Below are 19,135 nucleotides of genomic sequence, written 5' to 3'. Positions count from 1 at the left end.
CCCCCAAACTAAGCTTAACCTAAAGTATAATATTTCTCAAAAAATAGTTCAATCAAATTTTCAAATCAACAACAGAAATAATATTATAAAATCAAATCAATTTTTTTGTCACATGCACATGGTTAGCAGATGTTAATGCGAGTGTAGCGAAATGCTTGTGCTTAGGGCAGTGTGCAGTGTGATTGCGATTGCGTCATCTGTGGACCTATTGGGGCGGTAAGCAAATTGGAGTGGGTCTAGGGTGTCAGGTAGGGTGGAGGTGATATGGTCCTTGACTAGTCTCTCAAAGCACTTCATGATGACGGAAGTGAGTGCTACGGAAGTGAGTGCTACATTGACATTGAGCAGGTAGCCTAGTGGACCAGTAACCAAAAGGTTGCTTGATCAAATCCCTGAGCTGACAAGGTAAAAATCTGTCATTCTGCTCATGAGCAAGGCAGTTAACCCACTGTTCCCCGGATGCTGACGATGTTGATTATGGCAGCCCCCCCACACCTCTCTGATTCAGAGGGTTAAATGCAGAAGACACATTTCAGTTGAAGGCATTCAGTTGTAAAACTGACTAGGTATCTCCCTTCCCCATTGTCAGAAACTGAGATTTCATTGGATTTCTTTCCATTGTTTACCACAGCAGTCCACCATTATATAATAATCTGAACTGTTTGATGTTTTATGGGATATAATTTTATTCATTGACCATCAACACATAGTTGTAAACATCACCTTCTGTGATATCATGACATCATTCAGTAGATATGACGGAAAATACATTGTCCGGCTATGGCGGAATAGCAAAATGACTGCCACTGCCTCTAGGTTGCGATTTGATGTTGTTCATAGTACCATTGTAATCATTGACCATCAAAACATAGGGGTAAACATCACCTTCTCTGTAATAGCATCCTTGGTTCAGGAGATAGGAGAAATAAATACCTTATTTGGTTATGGAGGAATGGAAAATTGCAGGAGTTTTTCCGATGCCTCCATATCGAAATGTTCAGGGCCCCAAACTGTACAAGTTTACCAAGTTACATGCTTTTATGAAAAAGTAAACAGAATTTTCACAAATCCCCTGCACTATGAGCTTAGCTGAACTACACAGCTGTGCTGGAGTGGTTGGCTTCAGATTTCGTTGCTGGCAGTCCTCAGTCCTTACCCAAAGGCCATTGGCAGCCTGGATCCTTACTTCTGAATTAAACTTCAGATGGTTCTTATTGTGGTCGACACGTAGATCTCAGATACAACATGTCGTATTTTATATATCAAGACACATGTAATATTGTTGGAATTTTACATTTAAACATCAAAAGACAAAAAAGCCTTCAGAGAAATGTCAATTATGTTTACAATCCAATTGGATATTTAAATGGTTTTGATAAAATAGAGGGGAAAATACAATTATAGTAATTTACGAGGTTATAAAGCAGAGCTTGCAGCTGTTGGGAAGTGTGAACTGTAATAACAAAAAATGTTTAAATTACTGTCCACTTTGGCGAGCTTTAAAATTCCTCTAGTCTTCTATCCGACTGCGAGGTCCTTGACAGAGACCGGTTGGCTTGGCGAGACTTGCCATTGGCTTGGCGACCTCTGACCATTGGTCTGTCTGGCCAGCAGACTGACTGGCCAATACACATTAACTGAGTCTTACCAGAGGCTCACTGTTGCCTTGGTTACCAAAGCACCATCCAAGAGTGCAATGCATGAAATAGTTATACCTAGGGTGGATTTCAAACAAACCGGCATTGTGGAAAAGTTACATTGTTACTGTTGTATCAATTCTATCTTTGGGCAGATGTGGAAATCTTGTACCTTTTACTGACTTTGTTTTACTTTACAATGAATTCTCTGTTTCCTGCTTAGCTAGATGTGCACTGTCTTCCATGCATCGACAATAAGTAGCTACCAAGAAATAAAGGAAAGCCTCTTGATTCCTAATACGTGTAGCCACTTGGAAATTCACCTCTCAAGGGTCCAGACATGGAAGTAATTATGGTCATATCTGCAGGGAGAAAGTAACCAGACTCCCATTTAACCCCATTACCCTCTTACTCCCTCAAAACCACAAGGGAGAGTGCCGGCAAGAGCATGTGTGTGTGTTTCTGTCAGTCTGTGTGTGTACGTGTACGTACATTATTGTACTCATTCTGTGTTACTGTGTTCCAGTGAGAAACCCGTGTGCAGACAGAAATGGAGGCTGTGTGCACACCTGTAGAAATGAAGGAGGACGATCTCAGTGTGACTGTCGTCCTGGATATACACTGGCACAGGATGGCAAAAACTGTGAAGGTAAACTTCCGAATTGACTATGCTTCTAGGGATTAGTCTATTGGTGGTAATGGTGATTACAATGATTTAAGGTGTGTGTGTGTGTGTGTGTGTGTGTGTGTGTGTGTGTGTCTCAGACATCGATGAGTGTGAGACAGGCCAAACTGCCTGTGCCCACGGTTGCCATAACACCCAGGGTTCCTTTACCTGTGTCTGTAACCCAGCATACAAGTTGGGTGCCAATGGCAGGAAATGCTATCGTAAGTCAACTTTCATTCACTCTCAGTCAACTCCCATTTACTCACTGAGACATTACCAATTATCCGTGATGTCAAAATAGCATTACACATTTACACTTTTATTATAGCATTTTTACTGGCATGAATCATCATCCATATTCCCCTTTAGGGATGTTGGAGTGTAGAGTAAAATACAACAAAGGCTATTACAAATGTTTTGGTCAGACTAAAACATTAGTGCCACAAGAAAAAGGGATTATTTGCAAGAAAATATTGTGTATGTTTGTCTTGGAACAACAGGTGTCCACATTTGTCTCTCCTCAGGTATCGAGATGGAGATTGTGAACGGTTGTGAGACTGCCAACGGAGGCTGTTCCCAAAAGTGCCAACACTCCGCCCTCGGACCTGTCTGCAGCTGTAACCATGGTTACCATCTGGACGATGACCTCAAGACATGTGTGGGTGAGCAAAGAGCAGTTTGGAGAATAATATAATCAGTTTTGATCGATATGGAGTGATTTTAGTGCCAATCATTTTGAATTTGGCATGAATTCAAAACGATTGAACTGACAAATTATTGGCACTAAAGTCCCTTCATAGACAGACTTGTCAACAATGGCCGTGTGTGTTTTAGACTTGGACGAGTGCGAGACGGGAAGCTCGTGTTGCGAGCAGGACTGTACGAACTATCCCGGGGGTTACGAATGCTACTGCGGGGCTGGCTACCGTCTCAACTCGGATGGGTGTGGCTGTGATGGTATGGTCCATTTAGCAGGACCTCCTTGATCAAATGCTATCAAAAATGATCTTAAATGATCTATCTACACAATGGGTCGACTTCCTGTTTACAGAATAAAAGTCAGTTTGCTCTTACCCCGTCCCTTTGCATGCCTCAAGGAACGGGGTAAATTGGAAGACAATAATTGTAGTCTTGGCAGATTTAAGTTCTGTTGTTGATGTCTGTAAGCATGAAGACTCCCTTTGCTTACAATGATGTAATCTCTTTGAGCCTTATTAGTGTGTTTGCTGCAGCTTGAACTCTACAATCGCGGCAAGCACATAGAATTTCTTCAGGACATGTACCATTTCTAGTTTTGGTTGTTGATGTTGCAGATGTGGATGAGTGTCTGGTAGACAACGGAGGCTGTGACCATACCTGCCAGAACACAGCCGGCTCCTTCCAGTGCTACTGTCGCCTCGGACACCGGCTAAACGAGAACCGTCTCTCCTGTATTCGTAAGTGGATTGAAAATGAATCCTGTCTGGGCGGTAGTCAGGTCAAAATAATACTTAGGGCCAGAAGTTTATCCTGACTTGACCAAAACTCTGAGCCTTAGTGGTAGGCTATGCCAGGCAGTAGACGTTATCGGCTGTAACTAGGCCTCAGAGTTTATTCAAGTGGCATGCTAAAGTGGATATTAGACACAAGTGTGCAGAGACAGAGACAATGACTGTTCTACTTTCTCCCTCCAGCCCTGGAGCGGGCAGTAGAGCTGTTGGAGTGGAGCGGCCGCATCGCGGTGAAGCTCCCTCCACCCCAGTTCACCCTGCTGAATGACAACTTCCAGCCGCTGGAGCGCTATGACGACTATGAGGAGGACGGCCTGGGAGAGCTCCGGGCCCAGAGCACTCTCACCAAGACCTTTGGTATACATACACCTGTAGCAACACCCACATAAGGCATACATGAGACTGTTGTAATAACCAGATAAGGAACTCGTAACACAGATGTAAGCAGCTTATAAACAGCTTGTTTGCACATATTTTTTTTAGATTGCAAACAAAGTCAAAATTGGCTTTACTCCTTTACTATATATATTGTACCTCATCTTCCTCTTCCTGCTCTTTCTCACCAGTGTGTCTAAACGAAACGTTTGGCCATGACTGCAGCCTGACGTGTGACGACTGCTCCAACGGTGGTGTGTGTGACCTGGAGGAGGGACGTTGTGACTGTCCTGATGGGTGGACAGGCCTTGTCTGCAACCAGAGTGAGTCTCTTCTGCACCTGATGCCATGCAGAGAGAACAAAATATACACTATATGTACAAAAGTATGTGGACTGCCCTTCAAATTTGTGAATTCGACTATTTCAGCCACACCCGATGCTGACATGTGTATAAAATCAAGCACACCGCCCGCCATGCAATCTCCATAGACAAACGTTGGTAGTAGAATGGCCTTACTGAAGAGCTCCGTGACTTTCAAGGTGGCACTGTCATAGGATGCCACCTTTCCAACAAGTCAGTTTGTAAAATTTCTGCCCTGCTACAGCTGCCCCAGGGAACTGTAAGTGCTGTTATTATGAAGTGGAAACGTCTAGGAGCAACAACGGCTCAGCCACAAAGTGGTAGGGTACACCAGCACACAGGGCGGGACCGCCGAGTGCAAAAGTGCGTAGCACATAAAAATCGTCTGTCCTCGGTTGTAACACTCACTACCGAGTTCCAAACTGCCTCTGGAAGCATTGTCAGCACAAGAACTGCTCGTCGGGAGCTTCATGAAATGGGTTTCCTTGGCCGAGCAGCCGCACACAAGCCTAAGATCACCATGCACAATGCCAAGCTTCGGCTGGAGTGGTGTAAAGCTCGCCGCCATTGGATTCTGTAGCAGTGGAAACGCGTTCTCTGGAGTGATAAATCACGCTTCACTTTCTGGCGGAGGTCGACGGACGAATCAGGGTTTGGTGGATAGCAGGATAACACTACCTGCCCGAATGCATAGTGCCAACTGTAAAGTTTGGTGGAGTAAGAATAATGGTCTGGGTCTGTTTTTCGTGGTTCGGATTAGGCCCCTTAGTTCCAGTGAAGGGAAATGACATTCTAGATGATTATGTGCTTCCAACTTTGTGGCAACAGTTTGGTGAAGGCCCCTTCCTGTTTCAGCATGACAATGCCCCCATGCACAGAGCGAGATCCATATAGAAATGGTTTGTCGAAATCGGTGTGGAAGAACTTGACTGGCCTGCACAGAGCCCTGACCTCAACCCCATCAAACACCTTTGTGATGAATTGGAACACCGACTGCGAGCCAGGCCTAATCGCCCAACATCTGTGCCAGACCTCACTAATGCTCTTGTGGCTGAATGAAAGCAAGTCCCCACAGCAATGGTATAACATCTAATGGAAAGCCTTCCCAGAAGAGTGAAGGCTGTTATAGCCGCAAAGGGGGGACCAACTCCATATTAATGCCCATGATTTTGTAATGAGATGTTTGACAAGCAGTTGTCCACATACTTTTGGTCATGTGGTGTATCAAAACATTAAAAGGGTTTAATCCTCAAAGTCACATTTACATTTACTGCGGCTCAAATTAAGATCCTGCATCTGTATATGTGTTTGAAGGGAATCTTACATTATGTCAGACATAATCATCCAACAGAAATGGCCTATTTTGATGACGTATCCAGCTTTGATTGAGAGATTTAACGCCATACACGTGTCTATGCTTCTCTCACCCTCTCTCTCTCCTTCCCTCTGCTCAGCTTGTCTAGAGGGCACATTTGGCAGGAACTGCCTCTTCAGCTGTAAGTGTAAGAATGGTGCCACCTGTGACCCTGTGAGCGGGCACTGTCGCTGCCCACCTGGAGTCAGTGGGGATCTGTGCCAGGATGGTGAGTTGGCACACATTAATGTTATCATGCAGACCTGGATCAAAATAACATTGTTTTCTCTTTAAATGGTACATATGATTTGGCTTACCTAGAATTTGAATTATTTCAAAAGTGCAAATACCAATATTGGTGCACATTATAATGTGCTATAATGTACTCTCTACTCTTCTCTATGTGTCTCTGTGCTCCATAGGCTGTCCTAGCGGCCTGTATGGGAAACTTTGCAATAAGAAGTGTAACTGTGCCAAAAACGGGCACTGCCATCGGACCTACGGAGCCTGCCTGTGTGACCCTGGGCTCTATGGGCGTTTCTGTCACCTACGTGAGTGGCGTGACATCTCACTGACTCTCTACTTTCTGTTTCCTTTCTGTCATACATTCACTCCCTGTAGCCATTTATTTCAATTGCCAGACCCAGTGACTACCTCAAGGAAAGACTAATTTCTTGTACGTCAGGATCATACTGTGATCAGGGGCTGTCAAGCGGCAGGGTAGCCTAGTGGTTAGAGCGTTGGCCTAGTAACCGAAAGGTTGCAAGTTCATATCCCCGAGCTGACAAGGTACAAATCTGTCGTTCTGCCCCTGAACAGGCAGTTAACCCACTGTTCCTAGGCCGTCATTGAAAATAAGAATTTGTTCTTAACTGACTTGCCTAGTTAAATAAAGGTAAAATTAAAAAAGCATCTCAGAGGATTGCTGATCGAGGATCAGGTCCCCTCTGTCCATGTAATGTTATTCAATGTGATCTAAATGGCTAAACTGATCATAATCATAACCCCAACAATGAGATTATTTATCAATACGGGCCCTGGACCTCTTGCCCTGCACAACCATGTACACAGTCAGGCAGTATCCCTGTGTGCCCTATCAGGCCTGCAGTCCGGTTTAACCCTTTGGTGTGCCGTCTCTACCCAGCGTGTCCTAAGTGGGCATACGGCCCTGGCTGCTCGGAGGAGTGCCAGTGTTTCCAACAGAACACCCTGGAGTGCCACCGCCGCCATGGCTCCTGTGTCTGCAAACCAGGCTACCAGGGCAAGAACTGCCAGGAGGGTCAGTGGTTCAGGAGATGTTCTGCACACACACACACACACACACACACACACATCAAGGAATGGTTCTATCTGGGTCTGGGAAACTGTCCCTAAATGTGTAACCAGCACTTTTAACCCACTTTTGCGCCTCTTCTCTAGAATGTGACAGAGGATACTATGGCCTTGCCTGCAAGAGGACATGTGGGTGTCCATCAGGGGTACCCTGTGATCGTGTGACAGGGGAGTGTCTGCGCCAGTGCCCACCTGGTTTCCATGGGGACAACTGTGACCTAGGTGGGTACAGTGCATGGCGTGCCAGCCCAGACCAATGCAGAATAGTACTTCATTGTCCATTTATTGGAAACAGAAATGGGTATTTACACTGAACTAAAATATAAATGCAATGTATGTATGTAAAGTGTTGGTCCCATTTCATAAGCTGAAATGAAAGATGCCAGAAATGTTCCATATGCACAAAAAACATATTTCTCTAAAATGTGGTGAAGACATTTGTTAACATCCCTGTTAGTAAGCATTTATCCTTTGCCAAGATAATTCATCCACCTGACAGGTGTGGCATATCAAGAAGCTGATTTAAACAACATGATCATTACACAGGTCCACCTTGTGCTGGGGACAATAAAAGACCACTAAATTGTCACACAACACAATCCCACAGATGTCTCAAGTCTTGAAGGAGCGTGCAATTGGCATGCTGACTGGAGAAATGTCCACCAGAGCTGTTTCCAGAGAATTGAATGTTTATTTCTCCACCATAACCCGCCTCCAATATCGTTTTAAAGAATTTGGCAATATGTCCAACCGGCCTCACAACTGCAGACCACGTGAAATCACGCCAGCCCATGACCTCCACATCTGTCTTCTTCACCTGCGGGACCATCTGACACCAGCCACCTGGACAGCTGGTGAAACCAGTTTGCACAACTGAAGAATTTCTGTACAAACTGTCAGGAACCGTTTCAGGGAAGCTCGTCTGCGTGCTCGTCATCCTCACCAGTGTCTTGATATGACTGGTCACGACCCTGGTGTTCGGCGTATTAACCGACTTTAGTAGGCAAATTATCCCCTTCGATGGCCACTAGCACGCTGGAGGAGTGTGCTGTTCACGGATGAATCCGTGTTTCAACTGTACCTTGCAGATGACATTGTGTATGGCGTCTTGTGGGCAAGCAGTTTGCTGATCAACGTTGTGAACAGAGTGCCCCATGGTTGCGGTGGGGTTATGGTATGGGCAGGCATAAGCTACGGACAGCGAACACAAATGCATTTTACCGATGGCAATTTGAATGCACAGAGATACTGTGACGAGATCCTGAGGCCCATTGTCATGCCATTCATCCGCCACCATCACCTCAGCCCCATGTCGCAAGGATCTGTACACAATTCCTGGAAGTTGAAACTGTCCCAGTTCTTCCATGGCCTGCAAACTCACCAGAGTATAACCCATTGAGCATCAAATCAAAATCAAATCAAATTTTATTGGTCACATACACATGGTTAGCAGATGTTAATGTGAGTGTAGCAAAATGCTTGTGCTTCCAGTTCAGACCATGCAGTAATGTCTAACAAGTAATCTAACAATTTCACAACAACTACCTTGTAGTGTAAAGGAATGAATAAGAATATGTACATATAAATATATGGATGAGCGATGGCCGAACAGCATAGGCAAGATGGTATAGAGTACAGTATATGAGATGAGTCATGTAGGGTATGTAAACATTATATAAAGTGGAATTGTTTAAAGTGACTAGTGATACATTTATTACATCCAATTTTTCCATTATTAAAGTGGCTAGAGTTGAGTCAATGTGTTGGCAGCAGCCACTCTATGTTAGTGATGGATTTTTAACAGTCTGATGTCCTTGAGATAGAAGCTGTTTTTCAGTCTCTCGGTCCCAGCTTTGATCCACCTGTACTGACCTCGCCTTCTGGATGATAGCGGTGTGAACAGGCAGTGGCTCGGGTGGTTGTTGTCCTTGATGATCTTTTTGGCCTTCCTGTGACATAGGGTGGTGTCTTGGAGGGCAAGTAGTTTGCCCCCGGTGATGCGTTGTGCAGACCTCACTACCTTCTGGATAGCCTTGCGGTTGTGGGCGGAGCGGTGATACAGCCCGACAGGATGCTCTTGATTATGCATCTGTAAAGGTTTGTGGGTGTTTTTGGGGACAAGCCGGATTTCTTCAGCCTCCTGAGGTTGAAGAGGCGCTGTTGTGCCTTCTTCACCACGCTGTCTGCATTTCAGTTTGTCCGTGATGTGTATGCCGAGGCACCTAAAACGTTCCACCTTCCCCACTACTGTCCCGTCGATGTGGATAGGGGTGTGCTCCCTCTACTGTTTCCTGAAGTCCACGATCATCTCCTTTGTTTTGTTGACGTTGAGTGTGAGATTTGTCCAGATGGGTTAGGGCAGTGTGCAGTGTGATTGCGATTGCGTCGTCTGTGGACCTATTGGGGCGGTAAGCAAATTGGAGTGGGTCTAGGGTGTCAGGGAGGGTGGAGGTAATGTGATCCTTGACTAGTCTCTCAAAGCACTTCATGCTCTGAGGACATGGCTAGGGATGCCGTCTGGGCCGACAACCTTGCGAGGGTTAACATGTTTAAATGTTTTACTCACATTGGCTGCGGTGAAGGAGAGTCCGCAGGTTTTGGTAGTGGGCCGTGTTGGTGGCACTGTATTGTCCTCAAAGCGAGCAAAGAAGTTGTTTAGTTTGTCTGGGAGCAAGACATCGGGGTCCGTGACGGGGCTGGTTTACTTTTTGTAGTCCATGATTGACTGGAGACCCTGCCACATTCCTCTCATGTCTGAGCCGTTGAATTGCGACTCTACTTTGTCTTTATACTGACGCTTAGCTTGTTTGATTGCCTTGCGGAGGGAATAGCTACACTGTTTGTATTCAGTCATGTTTCCGGTCGCGTTGCTCTGATTAAAGCAGTGGTTCGCGTTTTCAGTTTTGCGCGAATGCTGCCATCAATCCACGGTTTCTGGTTCGGGACGGTTTTAATAGTTGTCGTTGGTACAACATCACCGATGCACTTGCTAATCAACTCACTCACCGAATCAGCGTATACATCAATGTTGTTGTTCGACGCTGTCCGGAACGTATCCCAGTCCACGTGATCGAAGCAATCTTGAAGCGTGGAATTAGTTTCTGTCTATAGGCTGGGAGCAGCAAAATGGAGTCGTGGTCAGATTTGCCGAAAGGAGGGCGAGGGATGGCTTTTTATGTGTCGTGGAAGTTAGAGCAACAATGATCCAGAATTTTCCCATCCCGGGTCGCGCATTCGATTTGCTGATAAAATTTAGCCTCAGGATATGTGGTTTCCAGTTTACATAGAGTCCAATTAAGTTATTTCAGGGCCGTCTAGGTGTCTGCTTTGGGGGGGATGTACACGACTGTGATTATAGTCAAAGAGAATTCTCTTGGTAGATTATGCGGTCTGCATTTGATTGTAAGGAATTCTAGGTCAAGTGAACAAAAGGATTTTAGTTCCTGTATGTTGTTATGATTACACCATGACTCGTTAATCATAAGGCATACACCCCGCTCTTCTTCTTACCAGAGACATGTTTGCTTCTGTCGGCGCGATGCGTGAAGAAACCAGGTGGCTCTACCGACTCTGATAAAGTATCCCGAGTGAGCCATGTTTCCGTGAATCAGAGAATGTTACAAACTCTGATGTCTCTCTGGAAGCAACCTTTGCTCGGATTTCGTCTAAATTGTTGTCAAGAGACTGGATGTTGCCTCGGTGGGCGACGTGCCCGTTAACGAGCCTGACCAGAAGACCGCTCCGCTCCTTCTGCGGCGCCTTTGTTTTGGGTCGCCTGTTGGGATCCGAACCATTGTCCTGGGTGGTGGACCAAACAGAGAATCCGCATCAGGAAAGTCGTATTCCTGGTCGTAACGTTGTTAAGTTAACGTTGCTCTTATATCCAATAGTTCCTCCCGGCTGTTTGTAATAAGACTTAAGATGTCCTGGGGTAACAGTGTAAGAAATAATACATAAAAAAACTAAATACTGCATAGTTTCCTAAGAACGCGAAGCGAGGCGATCATCTCTGTCGAAGCCGACAGTCGGCGCATGTTTTGGATGCTCTGGATGGACGAGTACAACAGCGTGTTCCAGTTCCCGCCAATATCCATTAACTTCGCACAGCCATTGAAGAGGAGTGGGACAACATTCCACAGGCCACAATCAACAGCCTGATCAACTCTATGCGAAGGAGATGTGTCGCTCTGCATGAGGGAATTGGTGGCCACATCACATACTGACTGGTTTTCTTATCCACGCCCCTACTTTTTTTTTTAAAGGTATCTGTAACCAACAGATCCATATCTGTATTCCCAGTCATGTGAAATCCATAGGTTAGTGCCTAATGAATTTATTTTAATTGACTGATTTCCTTATATGAACTGTGCTAACAATCTTTGTAATTGGGTCAATTAGAATTTAAGTAATTCAATTTAAGAAATAAACTGCAATACCAATTCAATAATTAAAAAAATTGCATCCATTTTATATGATTTCTCAACAAACTGAAAAGGAGAAGCTAATCACTTCCTGAATTTAGTGACTTAAATTCCAAGGGACCACAACCTTGCACAACACGCACATGCACAGTTTGGACATCCATCTTTTTTTTCTCATGGTGTTTCTCATGGACCCACACAGTCTTCCACGCACATGGTAGTTCCAGCTCTTTATGAGTTCATACTCTTATTTTAGATGAGTTACTCAACACTGTTCTTCTGTTTCCCTCTCTCTTTCTGTTTGTGCTGAGCAGTTACACAATAATCAACAGGAGGTTGGGGGGGGAGGGTATTAGCTGCACATCAGGACCTTGATGATTTGAAACAGGTGTGTAAGTGCTGGGGTGGGAAGAAAAAAGCCTGTACACCCTGTAGTCCCCCAGGACAAGAGTTGGAGGCCACTGTATTGGAGCCATTAGGTAAGAACAGAAGTGTTCATTAAAGGGTGACATTTTGATCATGAGGATAAAGGAGAGCTCACTGCAACCCCTGCATCAACAGACAGCACCCCAGCTATGAGCCAACCATGTGATTCTCTGCCCAGTCTCCCCTACTGCATCATTCTATAATACCAACACGTTAAAACACTTCTCCAGACATTGTAAAAAATCTGATAATTCGCTTACAATGGCTTTTGGTGTATCTGGAACCCGTGTGCGTGTGTGCGTGCATGCGTGCAAGAGAGAGAGAGACCATGTGGCGGAAGGAGATGCTGGAGATGGTGTGTGCGAGTGGGTCTGGGCAGGTGCGATGTTTGTATTATGTTGTTGTTTGTATGTGTATGTTCTGTATTGTTTATCAAGTATAATATTTAAAAAAACAAAAGACTAAAATGTAAAACATTTGTGTGTGTGTTACACTGCAGTGTTTTGGCCACACTGACAGGCAGCTGTGTGAATGTGTGGGAGGGAGTCTTCTTGACCTCAGAGGGTGATGTTCTCGGAACCGGAGCCATCCTTTGGGTCTGCTTCCTCCATCTATGCCTCCCTCTATCTTTAGTGTCTGGCTTTGGACCTAGCAGGATGGTCATTGTGTGATGGATATACTCAAACTCTGTGGGAGATAGAAGTGTTTGTGCATTTCCAGACACGCATACTTGCGTCCATGAGAGTGTGTGTGTGGGGAGGTGAAGTTACTGCCTAAGTAACTACTGTTCGTGTCTGCATGTGTATGTAGCTATGCATGTGTGTGGTTGTGTGTGTGTCCATAAGACGAAAATAACCAGAATAGTTTCACTGAAACACAAAGTTGGCGTTGAGTTGCTTGTCATCTGGAAGCCATGAATCGACCAGAGCCTTGCATCTGCATTCAATTAGGAACATTGGGGAATCGTGCCGGGTTTTTTGTTTTTCTCTCCCTCTCTCCCTCCCCAATTCAATTCGCTTTATTGGCATGACGTAACAATGTACATATTGCCAAAGCTTACTTTGGATATTTACAATATGAAAATCATAAGAATCAAAATTGTCAATGGGACAACAATAACCAAGGGTCAAAATAACCACACATTGAACAATAAGCATACAGTAGAGGACATGTGCAGGTTCATTGGTCTGTCAGACAATGTTCCTCATCTTATGGCAGGCAGCTCTCTGTGTCCTCCCCCAACAGGACGGGTAGCCTACTCTCATCCGAGAGGTATTTGAAACCTTGAATAAGTGTTTCAAATTTGGGGAAATTACACTCTCTAATGGTTATATATTTTTGACATTTTGTCAGGAAATGCAGCTCCGTCTCAGGTTCTGCTGTGGTGCAGTGGTTGCATAGCCTTTCCAATACAGGGAGCCAGGTTTTCCTGTCTACCCGTCTCAATGGCAAGGCTGTGCCCACTGAGCCTGTACGTTTTTCTAAGGTTATGATCAGTAACCATGGTCAAATAGTTTCCCAATAAGCAATGCAGTTTTGTTTTGATTGTGTTGTAATTTGTTTTTATTCGGATTGAATCTGGTCCTGAGGCTTTAGTGTGTTAGTAGAACAGGTTTGTGAACTCAGCCCCAGGACCAGCTGGATGAGGGGAATCTTTTCTTTGCTCAGCTCTTAGCATTGCAGGGCTTGGTAATGATATGAGAGGGGGTCACTGTATTTTAGGTGTTTCCAGAACTTAATTGCTTTTCAAAAAAGTGTTTATTATTACTGGATATTGGCCTAATTCTGCCCTGCATGCATTGTTTGTACTTTTCCTCTGGACATGTAGGAGAATCATACAGAACTACATGCAGGGTTTCAATGGGGTGTTTGTCTCATTTGGTGAAATATTATTTTGCCAGTGGACCCCACACCTCGCTGCCATGAAGTGTAATTGGTTCAATGACACATTCAATTAGTTTTAGCCACATTTTAGGTATTTCAATTTCTCTGGAAAATCATTATTTGAGTATTTTTGGGGCTTACTGCCTGGTCTGGTCTGGCAGTACTGCTCTAGCAGGTCCAGGCCCTGCTGTAGGCCATGTGCTGTGGGTGACAGCAGGTATAGCTCATCTGCGAAGAGTTAGCATTTAACCTCTGAATTGTGGTGACTAACACCAGGGGCTGAGGATTTTTCTAGAACAGTGGCCAATTTGTTGATGTAAATATTGAGTGCAGGGCAGGGCTCAGATTGCAACCCTGGCGAATGCCCCGCCCTTGGTTAAAGAATTCAGTTAATTTCTTGCCAATTTTAATGCTGCACATATTCTCAGTATACATTTGATTTAATTATGTCATATGTTTTAGCCCCTACACCACTTTCAATAACTTTGTAGAACAGTCCTGTTTGCCAAATTGAATCAAATGCTTTTTGGAAGTCGATACAGCAAGCGTATATTTTGGTGGACATGTTATCTATCAGGATGTGTAGGGTGTAAATATGATCAGTCGTGTGATGTTTTGGTATAAATCCAATTTGGCTTTTGCTCAAGACATTGTGCTTATTAAGGAAATTAAGAACTCTTCCATGTATAATACTACCGAAAACCTTCCCCAGGTTACTGTTCACACAAATGCCTCTGTAATTGTTAGAGTCAAAATTGTCTCCGTTCTTAAATATTGGAGTTATGAGTCCTTGATTCCAGATGTCAGGGAAATAACCTACACTCAGGATCAAATTAAACAGTTTTAATATAGCCAATTGAAATTTTGCACTAGTGAGTTTGAGCATCTCATTTAGGATGCCATCAGGTCCATATGCTTTTTTACATTTGAGGGCCTGAAGTGTCTTATAGAGCTCCTGGTCAGTAATTGGGGAGTCCAATGGATTTGAATTGTCCTTTATAGCCTTTTCTAATCCATTCAACTTCTCATGAATTTGCCGTTGTTCTGTGTTTGTGTCAGTTTGAATGGTGTTGTAGAGTGTTTTAAAATGGGTTGTCCATATGTCACCATTTTGAATCGCTAATTCCTCGTTCCGATTTTTTTTTTTTCAAATTTTGTTTGTTTATGGACTCCTCAATTAGTGTCATTTTGGGTTCTGAGTGTACATTTATAGAGTTTTAAAGTCTCACAATAATGAAGCCGTAATTCACCATTATATGGGTTTCTGTGCTTTTGGTTGGATAGTGTTCAAAGTTTTTTCCTCATAATTTTACAATCATAATTTTACTGCTAGATTGATGCCTTCTTTACTATGAGTGAATGTGGTATCCAGAAAGTTATCTATGTCACGCCCTGACCTGAGATATCTCTGTTTTCTTTATATTTTGGTTAGGTCAGGGTGTGACTAGGGTGGATACGCTAGTTTTTGTATTGTCTAGGGGTTTTAATCATCTAGGTTTTTTGTATGTCTAGGGTTTTGTAGGTCTAGGTATTTGTATGTTTATGGTGGCCTGATATGGTTCCCAATCAGAGGCAGCTGTTTATCGTTGTCTCTGATTGGGGATCATATTTAGGCAGCCATTTTCCTTTGTTGTGGGTTCTTGTTCTATGTTTAGTTGCCTGTCTGCACTATTCATATAGCTTCACGGTTCGTTTTGTTATTTGTTTGTTCAGTGTTTCATTCTTTAAATAAAGAAGAATGTATGCATACCATGCTGCACCTTGGTCTCATTCGTATGACGAACATGACAATCTAAGAGTGTTTGGTTATAGGTTGCTTTTTGGTATTCTTCTGTGCTGTTTTGGACCCATCTGTATGAATTTCTGATGTTGTATAACTTACTGGGCTGTGAATGTGTGGTTGTTTCCATGTCTGTTCTTTTGAGGAACAAGGTCATTTGGCTGTGATCAGACAGAGGTGTTAGTGGCTTGACAGTGAATGAGCTGAGAGAGAAAGGATCAATGTCTGTAATCATATAGTCTACTGTGCTGTGGCCAAGAGGTGAGCAATAAATAGGTGACTCTCCCCAAAGAGTACCCCTGTAAACTACCATTGACAAAGTACAGACCCAGGCTTCTACAGAGCTGCAACAGATCCCTTCTGTTTTTGTTGATGGTGCTGTCACTGTTGTTGCTATGGGGGAGATTAAGGCAGTTAAACAGTATGGCCTGTAATAAAGCTGTCCCCTCGTGTGGTCGTTAGATCAGGTAGTGTTCCTGTGTGAGCATTTGTGTCCCCACAGATGAGCACATTTCCCTGGGCCTGGAAATGGCACATCTCTTCCTCATCTGAGTAATATGGGAATTGGGGGGGGGGGGGAATATATTGCGCAAAGGAACACATATTTTTCTGTCAGTACAAGTTATTTTTCAGTTTTAACCAAATGTAATATTTACCAATTTTGAGGGGATCAATTAGATTTTGCAGTTCGGATTTGTACCAAATGATCAGTCCTCCAGAGTCTCTGCCTCTATTGACAGAACTGGGTTTCTGTGATGGCACAATTACCTCTTTGTAGCCTGTGGGACAGTGAGTGACAATGTCAGCCTTACACTGTCTCCTGCAGAATGATGACGTCAACATCTTTAAGATTTTTGTTGAACTCCAGTGCTAAACTCTTCAATCCAAAGGTTGATGAGTTTAGGCCCTGAATGTTCCACATGCCAACTGATAGTGATTTCATGATGCAAAAAGAAGGAATAGCAGTCAGAAATACAGTAACTACTAACTAGTAAGTTGTTAAGAGTGAGATAAACAGGATAACAGCTAACATTTTTTTCTGTTATATATATATATATACAGTTGGGCAAAAAATATTTAGTCAGCCACCAAGTTCTCCCACTTAACATGAGAGGCCTGTAATTTTCATCATAGGTACACTTCAACTATGACAGACAAAATGAGAAAAAAAATCCAGAAAATCACATTGTAGGATTTTTAATGAATTTATATACAAATTATGGTGGAAAATAAGTATTTGGTCAATAACAAAAGTGTATCTCAATACTTTGTTATATACCCTTTGTTGGCAATGACAGAGGTCAAACGTTTTCTGTAAGTCTTCACAAGGTTGAAGTGTACCTATGATAAATTACAGGCCTCTCTCATCTTTTTAAGTGGGAGAACTTGCACAATTGGTGGCTGACTAAATACTTTTTTGCCCAACTGTATATATACAGTGCCTTGCGAAAGTATTCGGCCCCCTTGAACTTTGCGACCTTTTGCCACATTTCAGGCTTCAAACATAAAGATATAAAACTGTATTTTTTTGTGAAGAATCAACAACAAGTGGGACACAATCATGAAGTGGAACGACATTTATTGGATATTTCAAACTTTTTTAACAAATGAAAAACTGAAAAATTGGGCGTGCAAAATTATTCAGCCCCCTTAAGTTAATACTTTGTAGCGCCACATTTTGCTGCGATTACAGCTGTAAGTCGCTTGGGGTATGTCTCTATCAGTTTTGCACATCGAGAGACTGAAATTTTTTCCCATTCCTCCTTGCAAAACAGCTCGAGCTCAGTGAGGTTGGATGGAGAGCATTTGTGAACAGCAGTTTTCAGTTCTTTCCACAGATTCTCGATTGGATTCAGGTCTGGACTTTGACTTGGCCATTCTAACACCTGGATATGTTTATTTTTGAACCATTCCATTGTAGATTTTGCTTTATGTTTTGGATCATTGTCTTGTTGGAAGACAAATCTCCGTCCCAGTCTCAGGTCTTTTGCAGACTCCATCAGGTTTTCTTCCAGAATGGTCCTGTATTTGGCTCCATCCATCTTCCCATCAATTTTAACCATCTTCCCTGTCCCTGCTGAAGAAAACAGGCCCAAACCATGATGCTGCCACCATGTTTGACAGTGGGGATGGTGTCTTCAGCTGTGTTGCTTTTACGCCAAACATAACGTTTTGCATTGTTGCCAAAAAGTTCAATTTTGGTTTCATCTGACCAGAGCACCTTCTTCCACATGTTTGGTGTGTCTCCCAGGTGGCTTGTGGCAAACTTTAAACAACACTTTTTATGGATATCTTTAAGAAATGGCTTTCTTCTTGCCACTCTTCCATAAAGGCCAGATTTGTGCAATATACGACTGATTGTTGTCCTATGGACAGAGTCTCCCACCTCAGCTGTAGATCTCTGCAGTTCATCCAGAGTGATCATGGGCCTCTTGGCTGCATCTCTGATCAGTCTTCTCCTTGTATGAGCTGAAAGTTTAGAGGGACGGCCAGGTCTTGGTAGATTTGCAGTGGTCTGATACTCCTTCCATTTCAATATTATCGCTTGCACAGTGCTCCTTGGGATGTTTAAAGCTTGGGAAATATTTTTGTATCCAAATCTGGCTTTAAACTTCTTCACAACAGTATCTCGGACCTGCCTGGTGTGTTCCTTGTTCTTCATGATGCTCTCTGCGCTTTTGACGGACCTCTGAGACTATCACAGTGCAGGTGCATTTATACGGAGACTTGATTACACACAGGTGGATTGTATTTATCATCATTAGTCATTTAGGTCAACATTGGATCATTCAGAGATCCTCACTGAACTTCTGGAGAGAGTTTGCTGCACTGAAAGTAAAGGGGCTGAATAATTTTGCACGCCCAATTTTTCAGTTTTTGATTTGTTAAAAAAGTTTGAAATATCCAATAAATGTCGTTCCACTTCATGATTGTGTCCCACTTGTTGTTGATTCTTCACAAAAAAATACAGTTTTATATCTTTATGTTTGAAGGTCGCAAAGTTCAAGGGGGCCGAATACTTTCGCAAGGCACTGTATATAACAGAAAAGAATGTTAGCTGTTATCCTGTTTATCTCACTCTTAACAACTTAATAGTTAGTAGTTACTGTATTTCTGACTGCTATTTTTTCTTTTTGCAACATGAAATCACTATCGTATTCATTGATCAAGTAAACTTTTAGTACAATAGGTGTGTGTGTGGTGTGTGTGTGCATGCATGTGTCCGTGTGTGTGTGTTTAGTGCAGACGTATTGGAGGAGATGTTTAATCTCACTCAATCCTACAGGGTCCTCTTGTCCTCTGACGACCTCTGCGTAGCTGCGCTGGTCCTGCTGTTGGGCCCTGTGGAGTGGAGGGGGGCCAGGTCTGGGCCGTGGGGCTTCCTCTCTGGTCTGGTAGAGGTGGTG

General features: G+C 43.5%; 1 protein-coding gene across 1 annotated transcript in view; it reads left to right on the top strand.

The window, feature by feature from the left end:
• LOC110491041 (uncharacterized) overlaps positions 1-19,135 on the top strand; it is a 110,159-nt gene that overhangs the window by 31,349 nt on the left and 59,675 nt on the right. Inside the window, exons 4-14 of the mRNA XM_090202577.1 lie at positions 2,164-2,286; positions 2,403-2,525; positions 2,829-2,966; positions 3,139-3,261; positions 3,618-3,740; positions 3,978-4,151; positions 4,361-4,492; positions 5,986-6,114; positions 6,308-6,436; positions 7,030-7,164; positions 7,305-7,439. Coding sequence (XP_090058703.1) covers positions 2,164-2,286; positions 2,403-2,525; positions 2,829-2,966; positions 3,139-3,261; positions 3,618-3,740; positions 3,978-4,151; positions 4,361-4,492; positions 5,986-6,114; positions 6,308-6,436; positions 7,030-7,164; positions 7,305-7,439 — 1,464 coding nt within the window. The remainder of the gene's footprint in view (positions 1-2,163; positions 2,287-2,402; positions 2,526-2,828; positions 2,967-3,138; positions 3,262-3,617; positions 3,741-3,977; positions 4,152-4,360; positions 4,493-5,985; positions 6,115-6,307; positions 6,437-7,029; positions 7,165-7,304; positions 7,440-19,135) is intronic.

The sequence above is a fragment of the Oncorhynchus mykiss genome, chromosome 16 (assembly GCF_057628025.1).
Source record: "Oncorhynchus mykiss isolate SJ-2025 chromosome 16, ASM5762802v1, whole genome shotgun sequence".
Classification (NCBI taxonomy): domain Eukaryota; kingdom Metazoa; phylum Chordata; class Actinopteri; order Salmoniformes; family Salmonidae; genus Oncorhynchus; species Oncorhynchus mykiss.
Note: the sequence above shows the minus strand (reverse complement) of the source record. Positions and strands in the feature narration are given on the sequence as shown.